The sequence below is a fragment of the Panthera onca genome, chromosome C2 (genome assembly GCF_046562875.1).
Source record: "Panthera onca isolate mPanOnc1 chromosome C2, mPanOnc1 haplotype 2, whole genome shotgun sequence".
NCBI classification, from domain to species: Eukaryota; Metazoa; Chordata; class Mammalia; order Carnivora; family Felidae; genus Panthera; species Panthera onca.
The window spans coordinates 127,796,796-127,817,253 of record NC_138347.1 but is presented as its reverse complement, the minus strand read 5'-3'; the positions used below and the strand labels follow the sequence as shown (position 1 = coordinate 127,817,253).

General features: G+C 46.5%; 1 protein-coding gene across 3 annotated transcripts in view; it reads left to right on the top strand.

The window, feature by feature from the left end:
* The window catches only part of EPHB1 (EPH receptor B1), a 430,500-nt gene that overhangs the window by 397,527 nt on the left and 12,515 nt on the right, over positions 1-20,458 (top strand). For all 3 annotated transcript variants that reach the window (XM_060638721.3, XM_060638722.3, XM_078432322.2), the window contains one exon: positions 19,397-19,546. In XM_060638721.3, the coding sequence (XP_060494704.1) occupies positions 19,397-19,546 (150 nt within the window). The remainder of the gene's footprint in view (positions 1-19,396; positions 19,547-20,458) is intronic.

Genomic DNA, 20,458 nt, shown 5'->3' with positions numbered 1-20,458 from the left:
CTTCATTCTTCAGGAGTCCTACCATCGTGAGAAGAAAGTTGATACAGAGGGTGGAGGTGCCCATCCTGTGCACCCAACCTAATAGGGCCTTCTAAATGTTTCTGTTTATTTTTGAGAGAGAGAGAGAGAGAGAGAGAGAGTTGGAGCAGTGGAGGGGTGGGGGGGTGGGAAGAGGATCTGAAGTGGGCTCTGTGCTGACAGCAGCAAGGCTGCTGTGTGAGGCTCGAACTCATGAACTATGAGATTGTGACCTGAGCCAAAGTCGGCTGCTCAACCAACTGAACTACTAATGTACCCTTGATAGGGCCTTCTAATAGCGCTTGGCCTATGAGCCCTTTACAGGGCAGAGCCGCCTCACAAAAAGAGGCCTGTGGGTCTAGCAAATCTCTTTAGAGCAAGGTGTTTATCCTAGAGAGGGAAACCAAGCCCTTCCGCCCAGCCCTCTGAGAGCACATAGAAGCAAGAATGATTTTCCAAAGATTCCAGTAGCTCAAAACCAGCGCTGTCAAGGGTAAGCATATTCCACTTCTGCTGGGAAAGCCGAATTCAGGATCGGAAAGCAGCCAAGATGCTGTCATCCGGTACAGTTTACAGATCCGGAGGTAAAAGAAAGAGTGAGAGTGGGAATACCAGGGAGAGAGAAAGAGCACAGTGAAGAGGGAAGACTAGGAGGGCACCTGGCCAAAGGCCACTCACTCACTCACTCACTCATTCTGCACATACTCTAAATGCAGGAGAACAGGCGGGGAGGATTACAGAGGTGAAGATTTTATTTTAATCCTCCCTCAAAAGCATGCAAGTAAACCCTTTCCCTGGGAGAAAGTAAGAGAGTAAGAAACAGGAAAAGAAGATTCTCTGCAGCAAGATCCACAGACCTCCACTAATACTCCTCACTGAGAGAATACATGCCATCTGGGTATTTGATAAAAAGAAAAATAAAGTAGGGTCCAAAGCCATGGATTCGGTTTGTGAGTGGCAAGCTGCTCCCTTCTCCTCATGGCCAGCTCTTTGCTTTGTGCAGGAGGATAGTTGTTTTTGTGGTCAGCATCAGCCACCTTTTCAGAGTGGCCTGTTGGGGCTTCATTCCTTTATTATCTTGTGGCCGAGGAGCTGAGCAGTGGGGAGAGTGACCCAGGTGACCAGAGCAAGGCTGACCTTTTATTCCTCATGTGAGAATTTTCCACTAAAATGCAAAGCCTCAACCCCGTTGTGCCTGGGGCTGACCGTGGGGCTTCACATCTTGCTGCTCCTTGTCAGATGGGTCAAGCAAGGGTGCCTGATTTTGTCCACACACATTTTCTTACTCTGCATGTCTATCAGGTGCATGCTTTGGGTCATGCCCCAGGGCTCTGACCCATCAGGAGTGGCCATGGGGCCCTGACTTTAGGCTCCAGAATTTTTTAAAACTTCTCCTTTGGAAAAAAAGTTTGGCCCACCCCCCAGGGTTCATAGCAGACAGCAGGAAATCCAGGGAGACTCCACCCTAAATTGCCAAGCTTTGTGAGTTAATCACCAATAAACCAGCATCACCAATAAAATGGTATTAAATGGCTTTGTATTTAGATGTTTTACCCCGAGCAATTGAAAGGGCAAAGGTTTGGCCAGGAAATGCTGGGGTGGGAGAGGGAGGGGATGCGGGGCAGCAGGGAGAAGGGAGGGGAGGCCCTGACGGGGGGAGGGGCCCGATGTGCCTCCTAAATTACTTTTTCCTATTACACAGTATGGTTCTATTACCTTAAAATGATGGCTAGTATTCTACAGTAACTCTCAATATTAGAAAAGTACTTTCGTAAGTAAGTAGGGCACTATCATTTAAAATCCACCGTTCAGTTTTTTGGTTGTTGATTTGTATTGGCTTTTGATACCCATTATCCTGTCAGTCACCGTTATCGTCAATAACAAACACACTAAAGTCATCCTTTCCTTGCTTTATTTTTCAATGTTTGCATCACATTTCAAATCACGTAGCATAACTCGGTCCACTAGCTCTAATGACAATTTCAGTGCATAGGACTCCACAGTAGGTAATTCTGAAGGGTGGTCCCCTCAGCAGTCATAAGGACAAGGATGATTTGTGAGCCGGAAAACATTGTCTGGATCCTGGCTCTGCCAATTATTAACTTGGGGTAAGCCTCTCTGAGGCTCCGTTCCATTATCTGTCGATTGGGAATAGTATATTATACTTGGTCTATATCACATTGTTGTAAAGATCAAAGGAAAAATATTGTATTGAAGGTGATTTAATAAATTTCTAATGTCCTACAAAAATTTGACGAAATATAAGTTACCATAAAAGCTGATGAAATAGAATCAATTATTCTCCATCTCAGTGAAATACATTTTTCCCCTGATTTTGGGGGGGGAGGGTGGGAATCTGTTCCAACAACATATGACTTGCCAAATATAATTAGCAGTGCATGAGACTAGTTCCATTCAGTTAGTAACACAAGTGGCAGGACCTTAATATAAAATCTAACCAATGTAATGTAAAGAACGGAAACTTGGGGGCACCTTGGTGGCTCATTTGGTTAAACATCCCACTCTTGATCTTGGCTCAGGTCATGATCTCCCAGTTCGTGGGTTAGAGCCCTGCATCGGGCTCTGCACTGACAGCACAGAATGTGTTTGGGATTTCTCTCTCTCTTTCTCTTTCTCTCAAAATAAATAAGTGAATATTAAAAAAAAAAAAAAAGAATGGAAACTTGGATAGCAATGAGACTGAAATCTAAACCCTCTGGCTCTAACACACTGTATAACTGGGGTGAGGTATTTACTTCAGGAGCCTTAATTTTTTAATCTGTAAAATGGGGATAGGGGCATCTGGGTGGCTCAGTTGGTTAAGCATCCGACTTCGGCTCAGGTCATGAGTTTGAGCCCCACGTCGGGCTTTGTGCTGACAGCTCAGAGCCTGGAGCCTGCTTCACATTCCGTGTCTCCCTCTCTCTCTGCCCCTTCCCTGCTCATGCTGTGTCTCTCTCTGTCTCAAAACTAAACATTAAAAAAATTTTTTTAATGGGGATAAAAACCTACCTCTTAGTATGATCATGAAAATTGGATGATATTAATTATATATGTAAAGTGCCCAGCAGAGCACCTCGTGCCCAGTGGATACTTGACAAAATCCATTTGCTCTCACCAACTCTGAGTTACCTCTTAAAAATGGGAATGGAGACATAGCCTATTCTCTTATAGTGCCTGTTCCTTTGATGCAAACTTAGTCTGTGACTGATAAATGGGGGAATGATGTCAATATAATGTGCAAGTCCCATGGCTTCATATGATCTTTCCCCAGGATATTTACGTCTTGAAGCAATTGGGGCAAGATTTTATACAATCATAGAAAAAGCCTTGGCAAAATAATAACTTGAGAAGAAAGTCAAACGTTGACAGAAAGACCTTTCTTGTGTGCAGATAGTGGCTAGGTTTAGTGGTTTCCAGAACTGCTGTATTTTCCACTCTGTTATCTAGTGAATCTGAAGATGTGGAAACTGCAGAAACATTTTCCTTTGTGTTAAATTTTAATTTTTGGACAAAGAAGACTACACTCTGGATCAGATTCGTAATTTTGATGAAACTGATCTCTTTGAGATGTGACTGACCCCTAAGTCCTGTCTCTTCTACAAGGAAACACAAAATCCAGGGTCAGGCTGCATAAGGAGTGATGGATATGCGGCTGCAAATGCACGTTGTAATTCACCCATACTGCTATTTTTATTTGGGTTATTGTGTTTTTGTTACATTTTGAATGGTCTTATCCAAATGTAATTTTTTCTCACAGGCTCTGTTATTTTATCGTGCCATTTCGGAGAATATGACGTTTTTTTCCAAATGCATATATGACATTGTAGCAGAAATGCCTGGGTTAGGAAATTAGAGTCCATTCAGTCACTTTTAGGAAGCATGCACTCCATTTAGGCATACTAAATACTTGACCCGTCAGCAGGCCTAACCATTTGAGACAGGAAAAAATTTCAGCGTGTTCAGTAAGATCAAAATTAAAACAACAGTGTTGGTAGCTGTATATGAATCAAAGGAAAAGAAAAAGTATGGTATCACTTCCTGTATATGAGTCTCCAGAATGCCTCTGTACCCATGTGGCCAGTGCTCTTCTCTCCATGTGCTACATTAATAGGAATTTTTCAATATTTTCATTGCATTTCAAACCACGTAGCATTATTCAGTATAATAGGTCCATTGACAGACAGTTGAATACATAAAAAACTTCACAGTAGGTATTTTTGAAGCGTGGTCAGGAGCACAGCTGGGTGATGGGGAGACAAAGCTGGGCTCCGGAACACCACCATGCTTCAACTACAGCAGCTTCTGTCTTACCAATTTTAGATACTGAGCTTTTACCAAGCTTTCCTTTCAAACGAGAATTTTGCCACTACAAGTGCAGTATTTGGAAACTATAGGCAATCAGTTGTGACGAGAATAGGTTATTTTATGTGGTCAATATTTCTGTCCCTAATCATACTTGTTCCAGGCCTAAGAGATTCTACAGACCATGCCCATTATTGGTCTTTAAAGAAGATCCCAGGGAGGGGCGCCTGGGTGGCTCAGTCAGTTAAGTGTCCAACTCTTGGTTTCGGCTCAGGTCATGACTTCATAATTCATGGGGTTGAGCCCCATGTTGGACCCTACGCTGACAGCATGGGGCCTGCTTGAGATTTTCTCTCTCTCTCTCTCCCTCTCTTTCTCTCTCTCTCTGCTCCTCATGAGTGTGCTCTCTCGCTCTCTCTCTCTCTCTGTCTCAAAATAAATAAATAAACCTTAAAAAAAAAAAAGAAGAAGAAGATCCGAGGGAAATTCTATTACATTTTAGAAGCTTCTAAGGTAGGATGTTGTCCGTATTACTTTTTTTTTTTAACTGTCTGCATTGAAACCATGATAGAAATGTCTTGGGGCTCTCTTCGCTGGCTTCTCTATAAAAACAATTTCAAAAGGAGATGCCACATTTTGGTCACAGAACTCCGTTAACTACTCAATCAGCTGAGGGGATTGTTTAAAACTTTTTACTTCCAAAAAATGGAAATGATTTTCAATTTTGTAAAAAACGATCTCTCCTGGGAGTAAATACCCTCCAGGTCCTGCAGTCTAGGGTCAGATCTTGTAGTTAGTTGTGGTGCCTCTTCCATCTTCTTTAATCTGGAACAATTCCACTGTCTTTCTTTGTCTTTCATGACTTTGGCTTTTTAAAGAATGCAGTCACTTTTTTTCATTAATAGAACATTCTTCCTTTGGGGTTTTTCTGGTATTCCTCATAACTAGCTTCAGGTTCTACATTCTTGGCTATAATCCTACCTAAGTAATGTATACTTCCTATGTTTCATACCTCAAGATATATGAGGTCCTCGTGCCCTTCATTGGTGGTATGAATTTTGATCACTTGGTCAAGGTTTTGTCCAATTTCTCCACTATATATTTTCATGCAATATATATTAAATTTTTCTCTCTTGTAACTGATAAGTAATCTTTGGGAAGACAGGCTATGCAAATATCCTGCTCTTCATGGAAGTTTCTCCTGTAGTTATAGCATCCATTAGTGATTCTTGTCTGAACCAATCCTCATTATCATGGCTACAGAATGATGTTTTCCAACTCTAGCCACCATGTCACACTTGTCATTGATATTTTGGATGGTAGCTCCATAATCCAATCAAATGTTCCTTTATTCTACTTGGAAAGTCAACTGAATAACATTCTGAAGATCACTCTCTTTGATTTTTTCCTGGGAAAGTTTTGGAATGACCTTTGGCTAAAAACATTAAGATTCTCATCTCTTTCCAATTCCTATTTTAGGCTGTTGCTTTGCAGACCTGGTCTTATTCCATCACTATCTGCTCTGCCCACACCTTTGATGTAAACAATCTGATTTACTTGAGGGAGAACAGAAGAAGGGGAGAGCAGACAAGTTCCTCTCTGCCCACAAATATGCTGGCTCATTAATTCCTACTTTTCTGCCTTCATACCTGCTCTTCTCTAGAGGTAGCATGTCCTGCCCGTTACCTGTCCTAATCCCACCCATCCTTTGCCACAGGCAGGAAATTACAGCCCTGAAGGCCCCAGAAATGTGAAAGTCTTAGAGGCCTTGGGAAATACCAAAATGTTCCTAAAGGATACAGAACCTCTAAGAAGTTCTCCAACAAGACCAGATGAGAAGGCTCCTGTTTATCATGTGCATGGCCGTAGATCTTGAGAACCTTCTAGGACTCCTCTTGACTTGTGGTTGAGGATTATCTCCGGAGCCTTTTGGGCTCCTATACAATGGTACATATGGGTTCTAGGCCTTAGGTGATCAGGGATCTGGTGGAAATAGTAACTGGTTTTTTTTGGGGGGAAGGGGTACTCACAGTTTACCAGCTCCAGATAAAATGGATTCTGAACCCTCTGAAAAGAGGGTGTTTTGGACTTCAGCAGGAGGTGCTGCCATGACTCTCACAGTTACAGAAAATTCTGGAACAGAGACCCGGCAGTCCTAGGCTGTGACAAGATTAAGAAGGCCCCAGGTCCAGTAAGTGGAGCTATGGATAACAGTCACTAGGAGCTATAGGGAAAGGTTCAAGTCGAAGTTTGGAGGAGCAGAAACTGAGGCATCTCTCTTCCCACTGTGAAGAACCCAGCTGCCTTTGAGACAGCCATATTGTAAATTTATTCATGGCCAGGGAGGCAAAGACCAGGGGTCTAGACCTACCAGGTTGGGGGAAATTAGGTCTGGGAATGTGGGAACAACCAGGCATTGGTTTTCTAAGGAATAGGGAAATTCAGTATAAATCCTAAAACGTATCAGAAAATAGATCAGTCACCCGTGAAAGGACAGATAAGATGCCGGCAGCATTGGCCAAAGTCTGAATCAAGCTGGAGACCCCAGCCCACCCAAGCAAGGGTTCTGTTGAGCAGACCAATGCATGCCAACAGAATCCTAGGCCAAAAGGGTGAGAGATTGGGAACAAGCACGGGCACCTGGGCCCAAGGTCCAGCCTCTGCCATGCCCTCAATGCTGCTCTCCCAGCCTGCACCTGGTTGCATGTCAGTCCCCTCCTCCAGACTGCTCAGTTGCTCCCCAAAGCCTCTGCCACATGCCTCACATTCTACCGAACCCTGCGCCCTTGTCTCCCCACCCTAGCCTGGCTTCCTCTTTTATCAGAGGATCCCCAAGCTTGACCGTGCTACTCAGTAACTGTTTGTGAATTAAGAAATTAATTAATGAGTGACAATATATCTCTGATGATCTGAGATACCAAGTAGGAAAATGATGTACCTAGGGACCAATGTGGCTGTCCACGGCAGCTGGGTTCTTCATGGTGGGAAAAAAGACCCATCGACCATGCCCTTCTCTGTGGCTCTTAGTGGCTGTTATCACCAGCCTCACTCACCAGACTTTTGGTTATCATAATCGCACTCCTTCCACCCACACCTGGGGGAAGACTGATCCCAGAGCAGCCAGAGAGAAGGGAGCTTACTAGTTCAACTTGGAGGTTCAGCCAATCTGACCTGAAAAAAGAAGTTTCTAGAATGCCTTATTTTTTTAACGTTATTATGGTTTTATAATAACCATAAAACCATAATAACCATAAAACCATAATAACCATAAAAGTGATGCTTAAAAAACATCAAAAAATAAAAGTGTGTTTAAAGCAGAAAGTGAAACAGACTTCCCCTTCCCAATTCCCAGAAGTCACTGTCAATAATAGTTTGGTGTGGGTGTGTATGTCTTTTGTGGTCTCAAAAATGGTCTCATACTATACCTACTGTCTTTTTGTTGACTTACTTTATTACTTAAAAATCCATCATAGGGGCACCTGGGTGGCTCAGTCGGATAAGTGTCCAACTCTTAATTTCAGCTCAGGTCATGACCTCACAGTTTGTGAGATGGAGCCCCACATGGGGTTCTGCGCTGACAGTATGGAACCTGCTTGGGGTTTTCTCTCTCCCTCGCTCTCTGCCCCTCCTCCACTCACACTTGCACACTCCCTCTCTCTCTCTCAATAAATACACAAACTTAAGAATCCACCATGAACATGACCCTTTCCTCTCTTAGTCCCTACTTCATGTCTTTGGAGACTTTTCACTGCTGCTCTTGTAGGTTTTGCAGGTATCCTTTGTATGAAGGAAGAGTAGAAACTATTGAACAAGCTCTCTTTGGAGGGCCATCCCTGTAACTTCTGCTGTCGTATCATTTCAGTGCTTCAGTGAATGCAGATGTCTCTGCACACTTGTAGAGACATCTCTGTACAATAGACTCCTAGAACAGAAATCGCTGGGTTAAAGAATTTGCACATTTTACATTTTTTAAATACCTTCAAGCTTAAATAAAAATTCCAAGAATAAGAATAATATACTCATATACTCTCTTTCCAGATGCTTTATTATTATCACTCCAGCTCCATTTCTTTATCTTTTGCCTGCTCCCCCCTCAAAATGAAAGGTTTCTTTTCTAAATTCTTAGAAGAAATGTTGGATGCATTATGGCCCTTCATCCCCATAGACATCAGTGTGTACTTTTGCATTTCCTGAGAATAGGGACACTCGCTTACATAACTACAGTAGAGCTGTCAACTTCAATAACTTGATAAAGTACTTTTAATTAATCTACTGTCTGTATTCTAATTTTTTTAACTAACCCCAAAATGTCCTTTTTTAGCACTTACCCTTGTAGTACAGCATCCAGTCTCAGATCAGAGATTGCATTTTGTTGTCATGTTTATTTAGTCTTTTTTATATGAAGTACTTTTGTACTATTACTTTTTTAATATAATTCATTGTCAAGTTGGCTAACATACAGTGTATACAGTGTGCTTTTGGTTTTTTTAACCGGGACTATTTTCACAGCCTTCCTTTGTTTTTTACGATCCTGACATTTTTAAATAATACCATTCTTTTTTTTCTTAATAAGATCTTCCTCGTTTTAAGTTTGTCCAATTAGACCCAGGTTATGGATTACACATTACATAAACCATGGCATGTCCTCAGAATATCACATCTGGAGGCACGTGATGTTTACGTGGTTTTGTCAAGAACTGCATATTTTCAATTCTGATAGAAAAAGTTCATTTCCCAAAACCTTTTGCCAACTTATACTCTTGCCACAATTTGTGAGAGCTCCCCTGTCGCTATTCCCTCCCAGTCACTGGGTACCATCAGTCTTCTTAACTTATTCCTGGGCAGTACAGCCTGCCTGTTACTGCTTTACTTTAAAAAGAAAGCAATAGGGGGACCTGCCTGAGTGGCCCGGTCAGTTGAGGCTCCATCTCTTGATTTCAGCTCAGGTCAAGATCTTACAGTTCGTGAGTTTGAGCCCCACATCAGGTTCTGCCCTGGTAGCACGGAGCCTGCTTGGGATTCTCTCTCTCCCTCTCACTCTGTCCCTCTCCCACTCATGCTTTCTCTCTCTCTCAAAATAAATCAGTAAACACTTAAGAAGAAAGCAATAAATGTTTTTTCCTGTTTGACTTTGGGATACACTTTAATATTCATATCTCTCTGCAAATGTTCCCCAAACATCAAAAGTGCAGTAGACTCATGTGGTCTTTTGTATCCCAAGGCTTACCTGGACTTAGGCGGTCTGGGGGTCACAACAGTGCAGGTGGGATGGGACCCCAGGCCGAGAGTCAAGGGCTCCATGCTCTGACAAAGTAAAACAGCAGCCAATCCTTTTTTTCCCCATTTGAGAGAGGAAAGGCACCACCTGCCCTCCACATACATGGGCACACTCTCCCGTTTATCTTTCCTTGCTGTTTCCTGTCACCGCTATGAGGAAAAGACAGCACAGGATTTGGGATGGGAGCACTCAGGTTCAAGTGCCCTCTCCACCTCTGATCCGGTGTGGACCCAGGCCGCCCCTCCACTCCTCTCCAGTTCCCGATGCTTGTAAAACGAGCCTCAGAATACCTGGTTCACATAACTAGTGTGCAAGATACACGGGAAGGAGCTGGCCTCCCTGATTGGTCTTTGGGGCTGGCTCTGCCCTCCCTGGTCACCCCTCATCCCCACGGGAGGAGGATGTGTGGCCCAGAGAATAGGGCTCATGCCTGGAGGCAGGCGGAGCAGCCTCAGTGCACGCCTCACACTCTGCCAGCATCAGCTAGCAGCTCCTCATACGCCCCTCTGAGATAATTAAGCATTATTATCCCTATTGGCAGGTGGAGACAGTAAGACAGAGTGGTTAAGTGACTTGGTTATAACTGCTGGGATTGTTTGAGAGAGAAACCATGCCAAGAAGGAGTGCGGTTCAGAAGGCCAGAAGAGCTTAAGCTATTTAATGTGACTGATTATTTTAAAATAGCTGTTGGAGGGTGTGGGCAGGAAGAGAGACTAGAAGTGTGGCTGGTGGACATTGGTAAGGTACCCAAAATTACACTGTGAAAAAGGAATATGCCTCATACATCTATTAAAACGGGTTGCCATGGATGGACAGTCTAATGCTTAACATCATGGGAAGAGGAGGGAAAAAAATTAAAGGCAGTAGTCAACTCAGGGATGACAATGGAATAAACTCCACAGGCTTCCCATGTGGCCGGACAGAGGTCTCTGGGAGGGTCGTGCAGAGGCCCACCTCAGTCTGCAGACGGAGAATCTGCCCGGCTGACAGCCCAGGCACCTTGCCATGGTGGGTGCATCCCTGCCCCAGGAAGCCTAAGTGTCCTTGTGCACAGGGCGGGAATGGAATGCAGGAAGACTGTAGTGCCTGAGCTCATAGGGGAGACACATGAGGCAAAAGGTAGGACGGCCATATGGGTTATTGACAGAAACAGGAGCCACGGAGACATGGGGACAAGTGGGAAAGCCCAGAGGTCCCTGCCTGAAAAAGGAGAGAACTGTGGTCTTTTAGGGTGGGCCTGGGGCTGAGAATGGGCAGCAGTAAAGCAGTAGGGGTGGGAGCTTTGGTCCTCAAAAAAAGCACAGTTCTTGCCATTTTCAGAGAAGCAATGGATACATACTGGACATGGCCCAGGAAGTGAAAGGTAGATAGTAGGGTGACTGCCTAGCTCCCTCCTCAACCCTGTTTCCTGATCCTCCCTGGTCAGCCAAAGGGCCTAGAGACCCACCCTCCCACCCCACCTTGGGAGCTGGGGTATTTTAGTTCAGCACTGTGGCACATTCATTCCTGCTCACCAGGTCCTTCATGAGGACTGGCTCCCTCCCTGGGTTACCAGCAGTCTACCATCTGGGAAGGCAGAGCACAGAGAAACTACAGCCCACTGGGCCACTTTATCCAGCCACTCACTCCAGAGGCCGACTTTTCAGCAGCCTTAATGGCAAGGCCCAGGCTTCTCGGACTGCACCACGAGAGACCAAGCCTGTGCCATCACCGAGCTGATTACCACTTCAGAATTCCCTGAACAGTGCCCTCCTCGGGGCAGAGGTGGCTTTGTTCCCTGGACTGGTCCAGAGAGAGTACCCATGGCCTCTTGTCAAGTGAATGAGGCAGCCAGTGAATTTTTAGCCCTGGTTTCTCTACCCTTCCTTTTTAATTATAAACTCAAGAAGTGCCGTGTGACAACAACAAAAATAATAATAATAATAATAATAATAATAATAATAATAATAATGCCTGCCCACATCTCAGCCATCAGGGGCTATTTTGAGGGTGAGTAGTAAAAGACAGCTGTTTGCCCTGCTGGTGTAGTACAGAGAAACAGTGTCTGTTTGGTTGAACAGGATTTTTTTTCTCCAGCTGGGAAACGTCACCAAGTGGCCTTTCTGTTCTTCACACATGAAACACACACTATCATCCGCATATTTTTAGTTAATTTATGTCCAAATAGGCCTTTCTCTAGCTGCTGGAAAATGATATTTGGGCTGCAATTACCTTTCACAGTATCTCACAGAAGGGTTTCAGTGCTCACAAAGCTCAGGGGAGAGGGAACGAGGACCCCACCGACTGTAAATCTCTCCATTTGTAGTTATTCAAATCACATATTTTATTACGAGTATGAAATGCATTGTGTCACTCATTTTGGAGGAGCAACTAATGCTTCAAGAAAAGCTTTGAAAAACATTCTATTTAGAAACAATTTTGTCTGCAGCCAACGCAGTGTGTCTTTTTGGGTTGTCTTTTCTCCCAGCCCTTTTCTGTTATTTGTGTCATTTGCATGACAAATAAGACCATGTTCTCCAAAAGCTCACCTGTTCCTGCAGCCTGTTTCTCACCTAAAGTTCTAATTCTCTGTATGTTGCATCATAATCCTTAGCATGGTAATAAATTACAGTGTCACCATCAAGATTGTGGCTTCTGGAAAGAAATAAGCAGCGGGGCCAGATGAACTCTCTCAGAAGATGGAGAGACTGTTTTCATGCAAATTCCTGGCATCCTGGGGAACTAGGAACAGCCTCTTTATTATATAGATTCAATTGCAATTCAGCAGCCAGGAGCCATTTCCACTGGCTGTTAGAAGCTGGTAACACTCAAGAAAGATAACCTTTTAGGCAGAACCTGCTTTTCCTTCCTGGCTGATACCGGTCTTATCTGGAAAAATCACTTTGTTGGTTAGGTTGGGGGAAATGGTCTGTGTACTTTCAGAGTGCTTTTAAATAGAAATGTGCATTCCAAAATACCTTCTGATTTTAATCCTTAGAGCCACATTAGACCTCTTGGTCCAGGGCAGTGGACAGTGACTTGGGAACAGGAGGAGGGCGTGTCCTATGGATGCACCCTGGGGACAGGGCCATCTGTGTCTGAACTGTCTTCAGAGCGCTGCACAGAGCCCCTCTCACAGGCAGATGCCTCACCCAGGCTGGCCAACTGCAGAGTCAAGATGGCCACTGCCCCATAGGGACTGTCCCAAGGCCCCTTCTGTGGGACATTTTCTGTGCAATGGAAACTTCAATTCACCCTGTATTTCCCTTGGGCCACAGAGGTACTTGATGGAAACTTTGAGGAAACCAACTTGCTGCCTTTTTTCCCCCATCCTTTTGAGATCTTTTGAGGTTTAGTGCAATATTGGCAAATACTCATCATATATTTATAGCCACTCATTCTCTAACCTGTGGCAGACATTCCTCATGAGTCACGGCCCTCTTCCTTGCTGAGTCCAGATGAAGTCTCAGACTCCTACTCAACCTAGCCATCAACAGCACTCAGAGTTATACTCAAGATGAGCCCTCGCTCAATCCATGACTTCTGCTTGGTAGATATATGCCAGTGGTTCTCAAAGTGTGGGAACCACAGTGGGAACTTGTTAGAAATGTAAATACTCAAACCCTATTCCAGAACAAGTAACTTTGAAAGCCTGGGTTAGGGCTCTGTGATGTGTGTTTTAACAAGACGTCTAGGAGATTCTTATCTACACTCAAATTTAAGAACCACTGTTCCAGGCCAGTGGTTGTGACTAATGACTGCACATTAGACTCACCTGAAGCATGTTAAAATGTTAAAACCTACCAGTGTTCAGGCTTCACCACAACCAGAGACTCTAAATAAATTCTAATACCCACTGGCATTAAGAAAAGGAAAACAGAAAAGAAAAAACCCTTCTCCAGGGTGATTCCAATGGACAGCCAAGTCGGAGAACCACTAGGCTAGGTTTTGTGGGTAAGCCAAGAATAAGTACATTGACACTGCCTTCAACTGTACAACTGAGATGCAGCTGCCTAGGCCTGGAGTGGCTACCTGGGTCTGCAGCCACTCTGGTAGAGCGAGGGCGGATTCTCCCTCAGGCGTGGCATGCCTCTCCAGTGAATAGGAGAAGTGATGGTGGCTCCAGCATCATCGTCAGGACTGCCTTCTGACCCCTGTCCGTGCTTGAACTGCCGTGGTGCTGCCCTTGAAATTCTCACCACACCACACTCACATTGCCAAAAAAAAAAAAAAAAAAAAAAAAAAAGGCAGTTCCTCAAGGTGTAGACTGGGCCTGGGTCTGATCAACAGCACAGAGGGCCCAGGGTTTATCTGCTGGGCTTCCATCAGAGGTATCTCTCACTCCCAAATCCTACTGCCCCCTAATGGCAGCCCATGGTAGCTCTGCCACCTGGGAATTTAATAGCAGTCATTTTCTTTTTTAAGATTTATTTATTTATTTATTTTTAAGTTTATTTATTTTGAGAGAGAGCACAAGTGGGGGAGGGGCAGAGAAAGGGGAGAGAGAGAATCCCAAGCAGGCTCCACACTGTCCGTGCAGAGCCCAAGGTGGGGCTTGAACTCCTGAATCCTGAGATCGTGACCTGAGCCGAAACCAAGAGTCAGACAGTTAACCTGACAGAGCCACTCTTGGTGCCCCTATTTATTTTGAGAGGCGGGGGAGGGGTAGAGAGGGAAAGAGGGAGAATCCCCAAGCAGGCTCTGAACTGTCAGCCCAGAGCCCTACGCGATGCTCAAACTCACAAACCGTGAGATCATGACCTGAGCCCAAGTCAAGAGTCAGACGCTTAACCAACTGAGCCACCTAGGCATCCCTAACAGCAGTATTTTTAAGCGAGGGCCTGATAAATTTGTATATACTCAATGTATTAGTTTCCTCTAGCTGATGTTGCAAAGCACCACAAACTAGGTGGCTTTGAACAACAGGAATTTATTCTCTCGCTGTTCTGGAAGCTAGAAGTCCAAAACCAAGGTGTTGAATCTGTTCCATGCCTTTCTCTTAGTTTCTGGCTGTTGCTGTAAATCCTTGGCATTTCTTGGCTTGTAGGTACCTCATTCCAATCTCTGCCTCCATTTTCATATGTTATTCCCTCCTACCCATTTTTGTGTCTTCACATGGCCTTCTTATTCTGACACCAGTCATTGGATGTTAGGTCCATCCCCCAATCCAGTATGATCTCATCTTACTTGGTTACATTTTGAAATACCCAATTTCCAAATAAAGTCACATTCACTGGTACAGGAGGTTAGAACTTGAATATGTTTTCGGGTGGGGGGAACGGGACACAATCCAACCCACATAACTCAATAAATCTTGTTTAATGGTGACAATAATATACTGAGTGGTTTACATATATATCATTGTGGATCTCTGTAACAACTCCAATATGCTTTATATGTTATAAACCTTTTGGAGAGTTGTTTATTGTGAAATTCAGAGATACTGCATGATGCTCTTGGTCATAAACCTATTGCTTCCAGACTTCAAGAGAATTCCACATGCAGCATGATCCCAATATTTGATGAATAAGTCTTTTATCACCATACTCAGTATTCATGAGTGTCTGGAACCCTGCTATATCCCCAGTGAGACTTCATCTCACACAAGATGGCAGAGGAAAGTACTGTAGCAGTGCCCCTCGCCCACAGAAGTATTACTTTTATGGGCATCACTAGGATAAGTAATCAGCAAGGGGAATTGGCACTATGCTAAGACTTTGGCCTGTAAAACTCTACAATTGACTGGATTTTAGAACCAAAGCTATGAGCTGTGTCTACGTAATCTTATTGTGACAAGAGAGTGAACTGGCTCGGAGGCATGGTGGCTATCCATGGATCCTTGAGAGTGGAGCTGAGTCTCATCACTGACTGCCACATCTCCACCAGGATGCTGGGCAGCATGGGTGCTGGCTAGATGCTTGTTGCAGGGTGGCCGAGGCTGAGGGACTTAAAGTACCTCTACACTGAAACCTTCCTGTTGGTCACACCTGCTGGCAGTTGACCCTGAAGATGTCTAGATTAGAATTAATCCACTGTCAGATAATCTTTTAGTTCATCAAGTCTCACACACACACACACACACACACACACACACACACACATTATAGTTTGTCTTATACCAGAGTTAAGGTGTGTTTATTCTGAAGCAGTGGATTTCAAACTTTTGGAGAATTTCTTGGCAGCCCAACCATTCAATGCAAAGCTTTACACAGTGTGTAAGTCCTGTGGGGAGCCTAGGGCCCTGATGGTGGTGAGAACCTCCTCCCTCCTCTTCCCTTCTCCCTCCCCCACACCCAAACAGTGACCTCCTGTGGCAGCTCTGGGGAAACCGGGTCCTTGCAGAATGCAGACTGCCTCTCCGTCCCTGGAGGTAGCAGTTATCAGGCACCTTGGAGAAACCCTGTGGAGGGACAATGCTCTCTTAATTAGCCCAAGGTCAGCCTCTTTTTGCCCATGTGGATGCACATTCTTTTCCAGTGAGCCTCATCTGCTCCTCCCCCTGAGAATTATTCCCTCATGTGCCTTCCCATCCAACAGAGCAAATCACTCCTTCTCTGTGGTCCTTCCTCATGCCTGCATTGGAGAGAGCCAGTGACTCTGAGAGCACTTTGCAATTATATGAATGCAATGGCCTTGGGCCTTCTGGTCCAGACTTCTCTTCCAGCAGGAGGACCGTCCTCACTGGCAAAAACCCTGCCTTCTGTAACACCATTCCACTGCCTTTTCTTCTGGTCTCCCTCCATGGGGCTGGTCACTATGCTGTACGTTAATAGCTTTCCTCTCACATAACCGAAGACGAGTTAAATAATCATCACCATAATTATCTCTGAGCATCAGAAGGCAACGCTCATGAAGTGATGTCTGAAAAGCTGGGAGGAATAGTTTAAAATTCCCAGGAATGAAAGCACCCATCCCTATGCCCCGCTGACTTTCCCTCCTTTGGTTCGCCTCAGAGGTCGGCATCTCCTGCTCTCTTGGCTAAGTGGGAGAGCTGGTGTGACAAGCTGTCACCTGTCGGTCCTGGAAGGCTCTTCTGGAAGGCTCTGCTCCCGCTGGGATTGGTGGGGGGGTGGGGGGGAGGTGGCCATGACAAGCCAAACTCTGTGTTCAGTGAGGCCCAACAGCACAAGGTGGCAGGAGGGCTGAGGCGCTTTGCCAGCAGGCCGGGCTCCACCACTTTACATGCAGGAGGGAGCAACTCAACAGCTGTCACCGGCAGCCCCTGGGGTCTGCTCCAGACTTGGCAGAGAGGACACCTTCAGACTCCCAATCCGCCTCTTTGAAATTCAGAAGAACCACACTTTCGAGTCCCCTCCCCCTCTCCCTGACACAAACATACACACAGAAGATAAGCCCTAATTCTCTCACTCACAGACCTACACAGCCAAGCTTTCTGTCTCCCACTCTCCTCTCACACATATTGATAAGTTCTTACGGAGCCCCATTCTCTCTCTCTCTCATGCGCGCGCGCGCACACACACACACACACACACACACACACACACACACACACAGTCACCTGAATTAAACTCCTGCTCTCTCCTGCCTCACTTCACCCAGTTTCTGCCTCTGAGGGAGCAGAAACCCCTCCGCGGGGCTGCCAGGCCTTCTCCAGGCGTAGCATCCACCCCAATGGTGGACACTGGCCTTCCAGGTGTTTGCTAACTCCCGGTTCACTGGCTGAATGTTCCACCTGTCTTCCCAGCCATGGGTGCCTTACAGATAAAACCAGTGAGCTCATTCATGTTCTGGGGGATGGTGAGAACAAAGCACCCTGTTGCTGCAGAGGCCCAGGCCTGCCCTCCAGGCATTTGTCATGTTGCTGGCATTTGAGCTGAGGACATCTCCCACCACAAAAGCCTGTGGTCCTCGGGGGAAATCAGGACTGTCTTCTTTGCAGGAAGCTGGATGTGCATCTGGGGAGGTCCTGGCCGGGCAGCTGTTATTCCTCTCAGGCCCTGGTCAGGAAACCAGATATAAATACGCTTTGCTGCTTGCTCCTTTTTCTGTCACTCGCACTCAGATTAACCACTTATACATTTTAAAGGTATTTTTGCCAAAGTCCAACATGCATCTCTGGTGATTGGAACAGATCGTGAGAGCGGTCAGTGTAAAAATAGCCCCCTTCAGCAGAGGCTTGAGGCAGATGCAGAGGGGAGGGAGGGAGCCTCCTGTATTGTGCCGGCAGAGCCCAGACAGAAAGGCCAGGGAGGGAAAGCCGGCTAGTTGGCAGGAAGAAATGAAAATGAGGATCGTATTTGTTCTAGAGGTTGACGAGCGAGCTGTGGAGGGCTGCGATGACGTGTGTCCCCCACTTCACCCTGGGGCGCGAAGTGGCATTGGTGCCCTGCCCTCCGCCCCTTTCCCACACTCACCCTTGGGACTGCCAAGCTGCAGCCATGCTGGGGTCCCCCTTGCATCCTCGCTCTTACCCCCCCGGCACCCGTGCACGCTCCTCTCTGCCTGGACTTTCCTCCTCCCGTCTCTTTGCCTGATCAACTTCTACTCATCCTCTGGGACTGAGCAGATGGTGAAGCCACAGATCCCAAATGTGTGGCATGCCAGGCCCTGTCCCAAGCACTGTGTGGGCAGTAACCCATGTTCCGACTGTATAGGTGTGATCATTTCCCCCACTGCGCCAAGGAGAAAGAGTGGTACAGAGAGGTTATGTAACTGGCCCCAGGTCACACAGGTTGGAAGGGGCAGTACTTGTATCCAAACCCGAAGGCTCTAGGTGCCCTTAACCCCACAGGACACTGGCCTTCTGGCTGCTGCTGAGCTCCTTCCCCACCCACTACCTGTGTCAGGGAGTCTGTATCCCCTACGGTTAGGGAGGCCGTATCCCCATTTTAAGTGTCTGTTGTCTTATCTGCCTCCCCACTCCCTGTGCAGCTTGAGGGCGGGAACCGTGGCTGGCTCATCTCTGGGACACCAGCTCCTCAAAAAGTGCCTGGCACAAAGCAGCGCTCACTGCCTAATGTTGACAGGGCAAATGAATGAATGGATGGATAGTCATCCCTTAAAACAGGCCAACGTCTGGCAGACAAGCTGAGGGCCAAGCAGAGAGCAGGTTGGAAGCATCCAGTGTGGGGTTGGAGGGCAAGGAGGAGAAGCAGACCTAAAAGCAAGAAGTGTCTACCTCCAGCCTCGGAATGCCAACCTCCACTGAAAGGCAGGGGGGGAATAGCTGGCACCTGCAGAGACCTCAGCGCCAGCCCATTAAACCCAGTGCAGCCTGGGGCTGTCTGCGAGCTGCAGGGTGAGGAAACTGTTCCCCCCACCCTCAACCCCCTGCAAGAGGTGAAACACAAGGAAAGTGATCTTGTAGTAGGAGGCCCCCACTTTTGTGTTTGTTTTGCTTCTGCCGACCCAATGTTATGAAGGCTACAAAAGCCGTGGAACAAAGACAGCCGCACCTGACATCTCCTGGCTCCTTTAGCCAATCTCCTGTAGTAGGGAATTGGGTGTTGGGGTGCATGTACACCATTTACACCCCCTCTACCACCCACCTCCCAACAGTGACATTAAGATCAGTGTGCAGGGAGTTGGGACCAACAAAGCTTCGGTACAGCCATGGCCTCACGGTGGTGTGTCCACTTATGGCGTGAGACCAGCACAGGTCACACAAATCCTCCTTGAGCCCCTGTCTGCAGGTGCATAATGGAGGCCTGCCCATGGGGCTCGGGCTATCCTGGATGTTCTAACTCACCAGACATGAGGGTGGGAGAATGGAAAGCACGTGCATGCTGAGTTCATTTTCTCCTGCTTTCGACTAGAAACCTGACAGTTGGGCTGACTGGCTTCTCCTTCTTCCAGGGAGGGAAGATCCCCGTGAGATGGACAGCTCCAGAGGCCATTGCCTACCGCAAGTTCACTTCTGCCAGCGATGTCTGGAGCTACGGGATCGTCATGTGGGAAGTCATGTCATTTGGAGAGAGACCCTACTGGGATATGTCCAACCAAGATGTGAGTGTCAGCGGTACCCGATCGCCACAAACCCCCATCGAAGGGTTCCCACAGCCAGTGGCATGCCAGCCCCTCCTCTCTGGTTTCAGCTCAGGGCCTCACAACCTGAACTTGAGATGTCCAGGCAGGAGATACAGGCACCCCCTTGGCACCAGTGTTTGAACTAATCAAAGAGTCCAGCATGGAGATATGACAATCCCGATACCCCCAGAGCCTGTAAAGGCACCTGGGCCAACCTGGGAGCTCCAGGGCTGGTTCATAATGGCTGTGGGCCACGAAACACAGCAGGCCCAAATGAAGTAGGAGATTCTGCCCTGCTTCAAAGCGTGCAGCCCCTGTGTTGTCCTTCCGACAGAAGCAGAGCAGTGCTAGTCTGTGGGCGGGGCCTCTGACAGATGTGCTGTGTTGAACCAGTGGCAGTTTCTTTTTTTTTTTTTTTTTTTTTTTAACGTTTATTTATTTTTGAGACAGAGAGACAGAGCATGAACAGGGGAGGGTCAGAGAGAGGGAGACACAGAATCTGAAACAGGCTCCAGGCTCTGAGCTGTCAGTACAGAACCCGATGCGGGGCTTGAACCCACGAACTGCGAGATCGTGACCTGAGCTGAAGTCGGACACTTAGCCGACTGAGCCACCCAGGCGCCCCAAGTGGCAGTTTCTATGTAGCTCACACCTCTCAACTTTAAAGAGAGGAACTGGAAAGGGCCCTTCTTTCCTGAGAGTCTACTCTTCTGGGGGCCTGTCACCTGTCACTGAAGGAGGAGCTGAGCAAGCTTCCCAAAGTTGGTCAGATTCAGATGGCCAGCAGGAGTGGGACCCTGTCTCTGGGGAGGTGATGAGCACCCCTCCAGGCTTTCAGCGTCTAAGATGCTTTAAGCAGAGGTGTTCCAGATGAGACCCTTTGCTTCATAA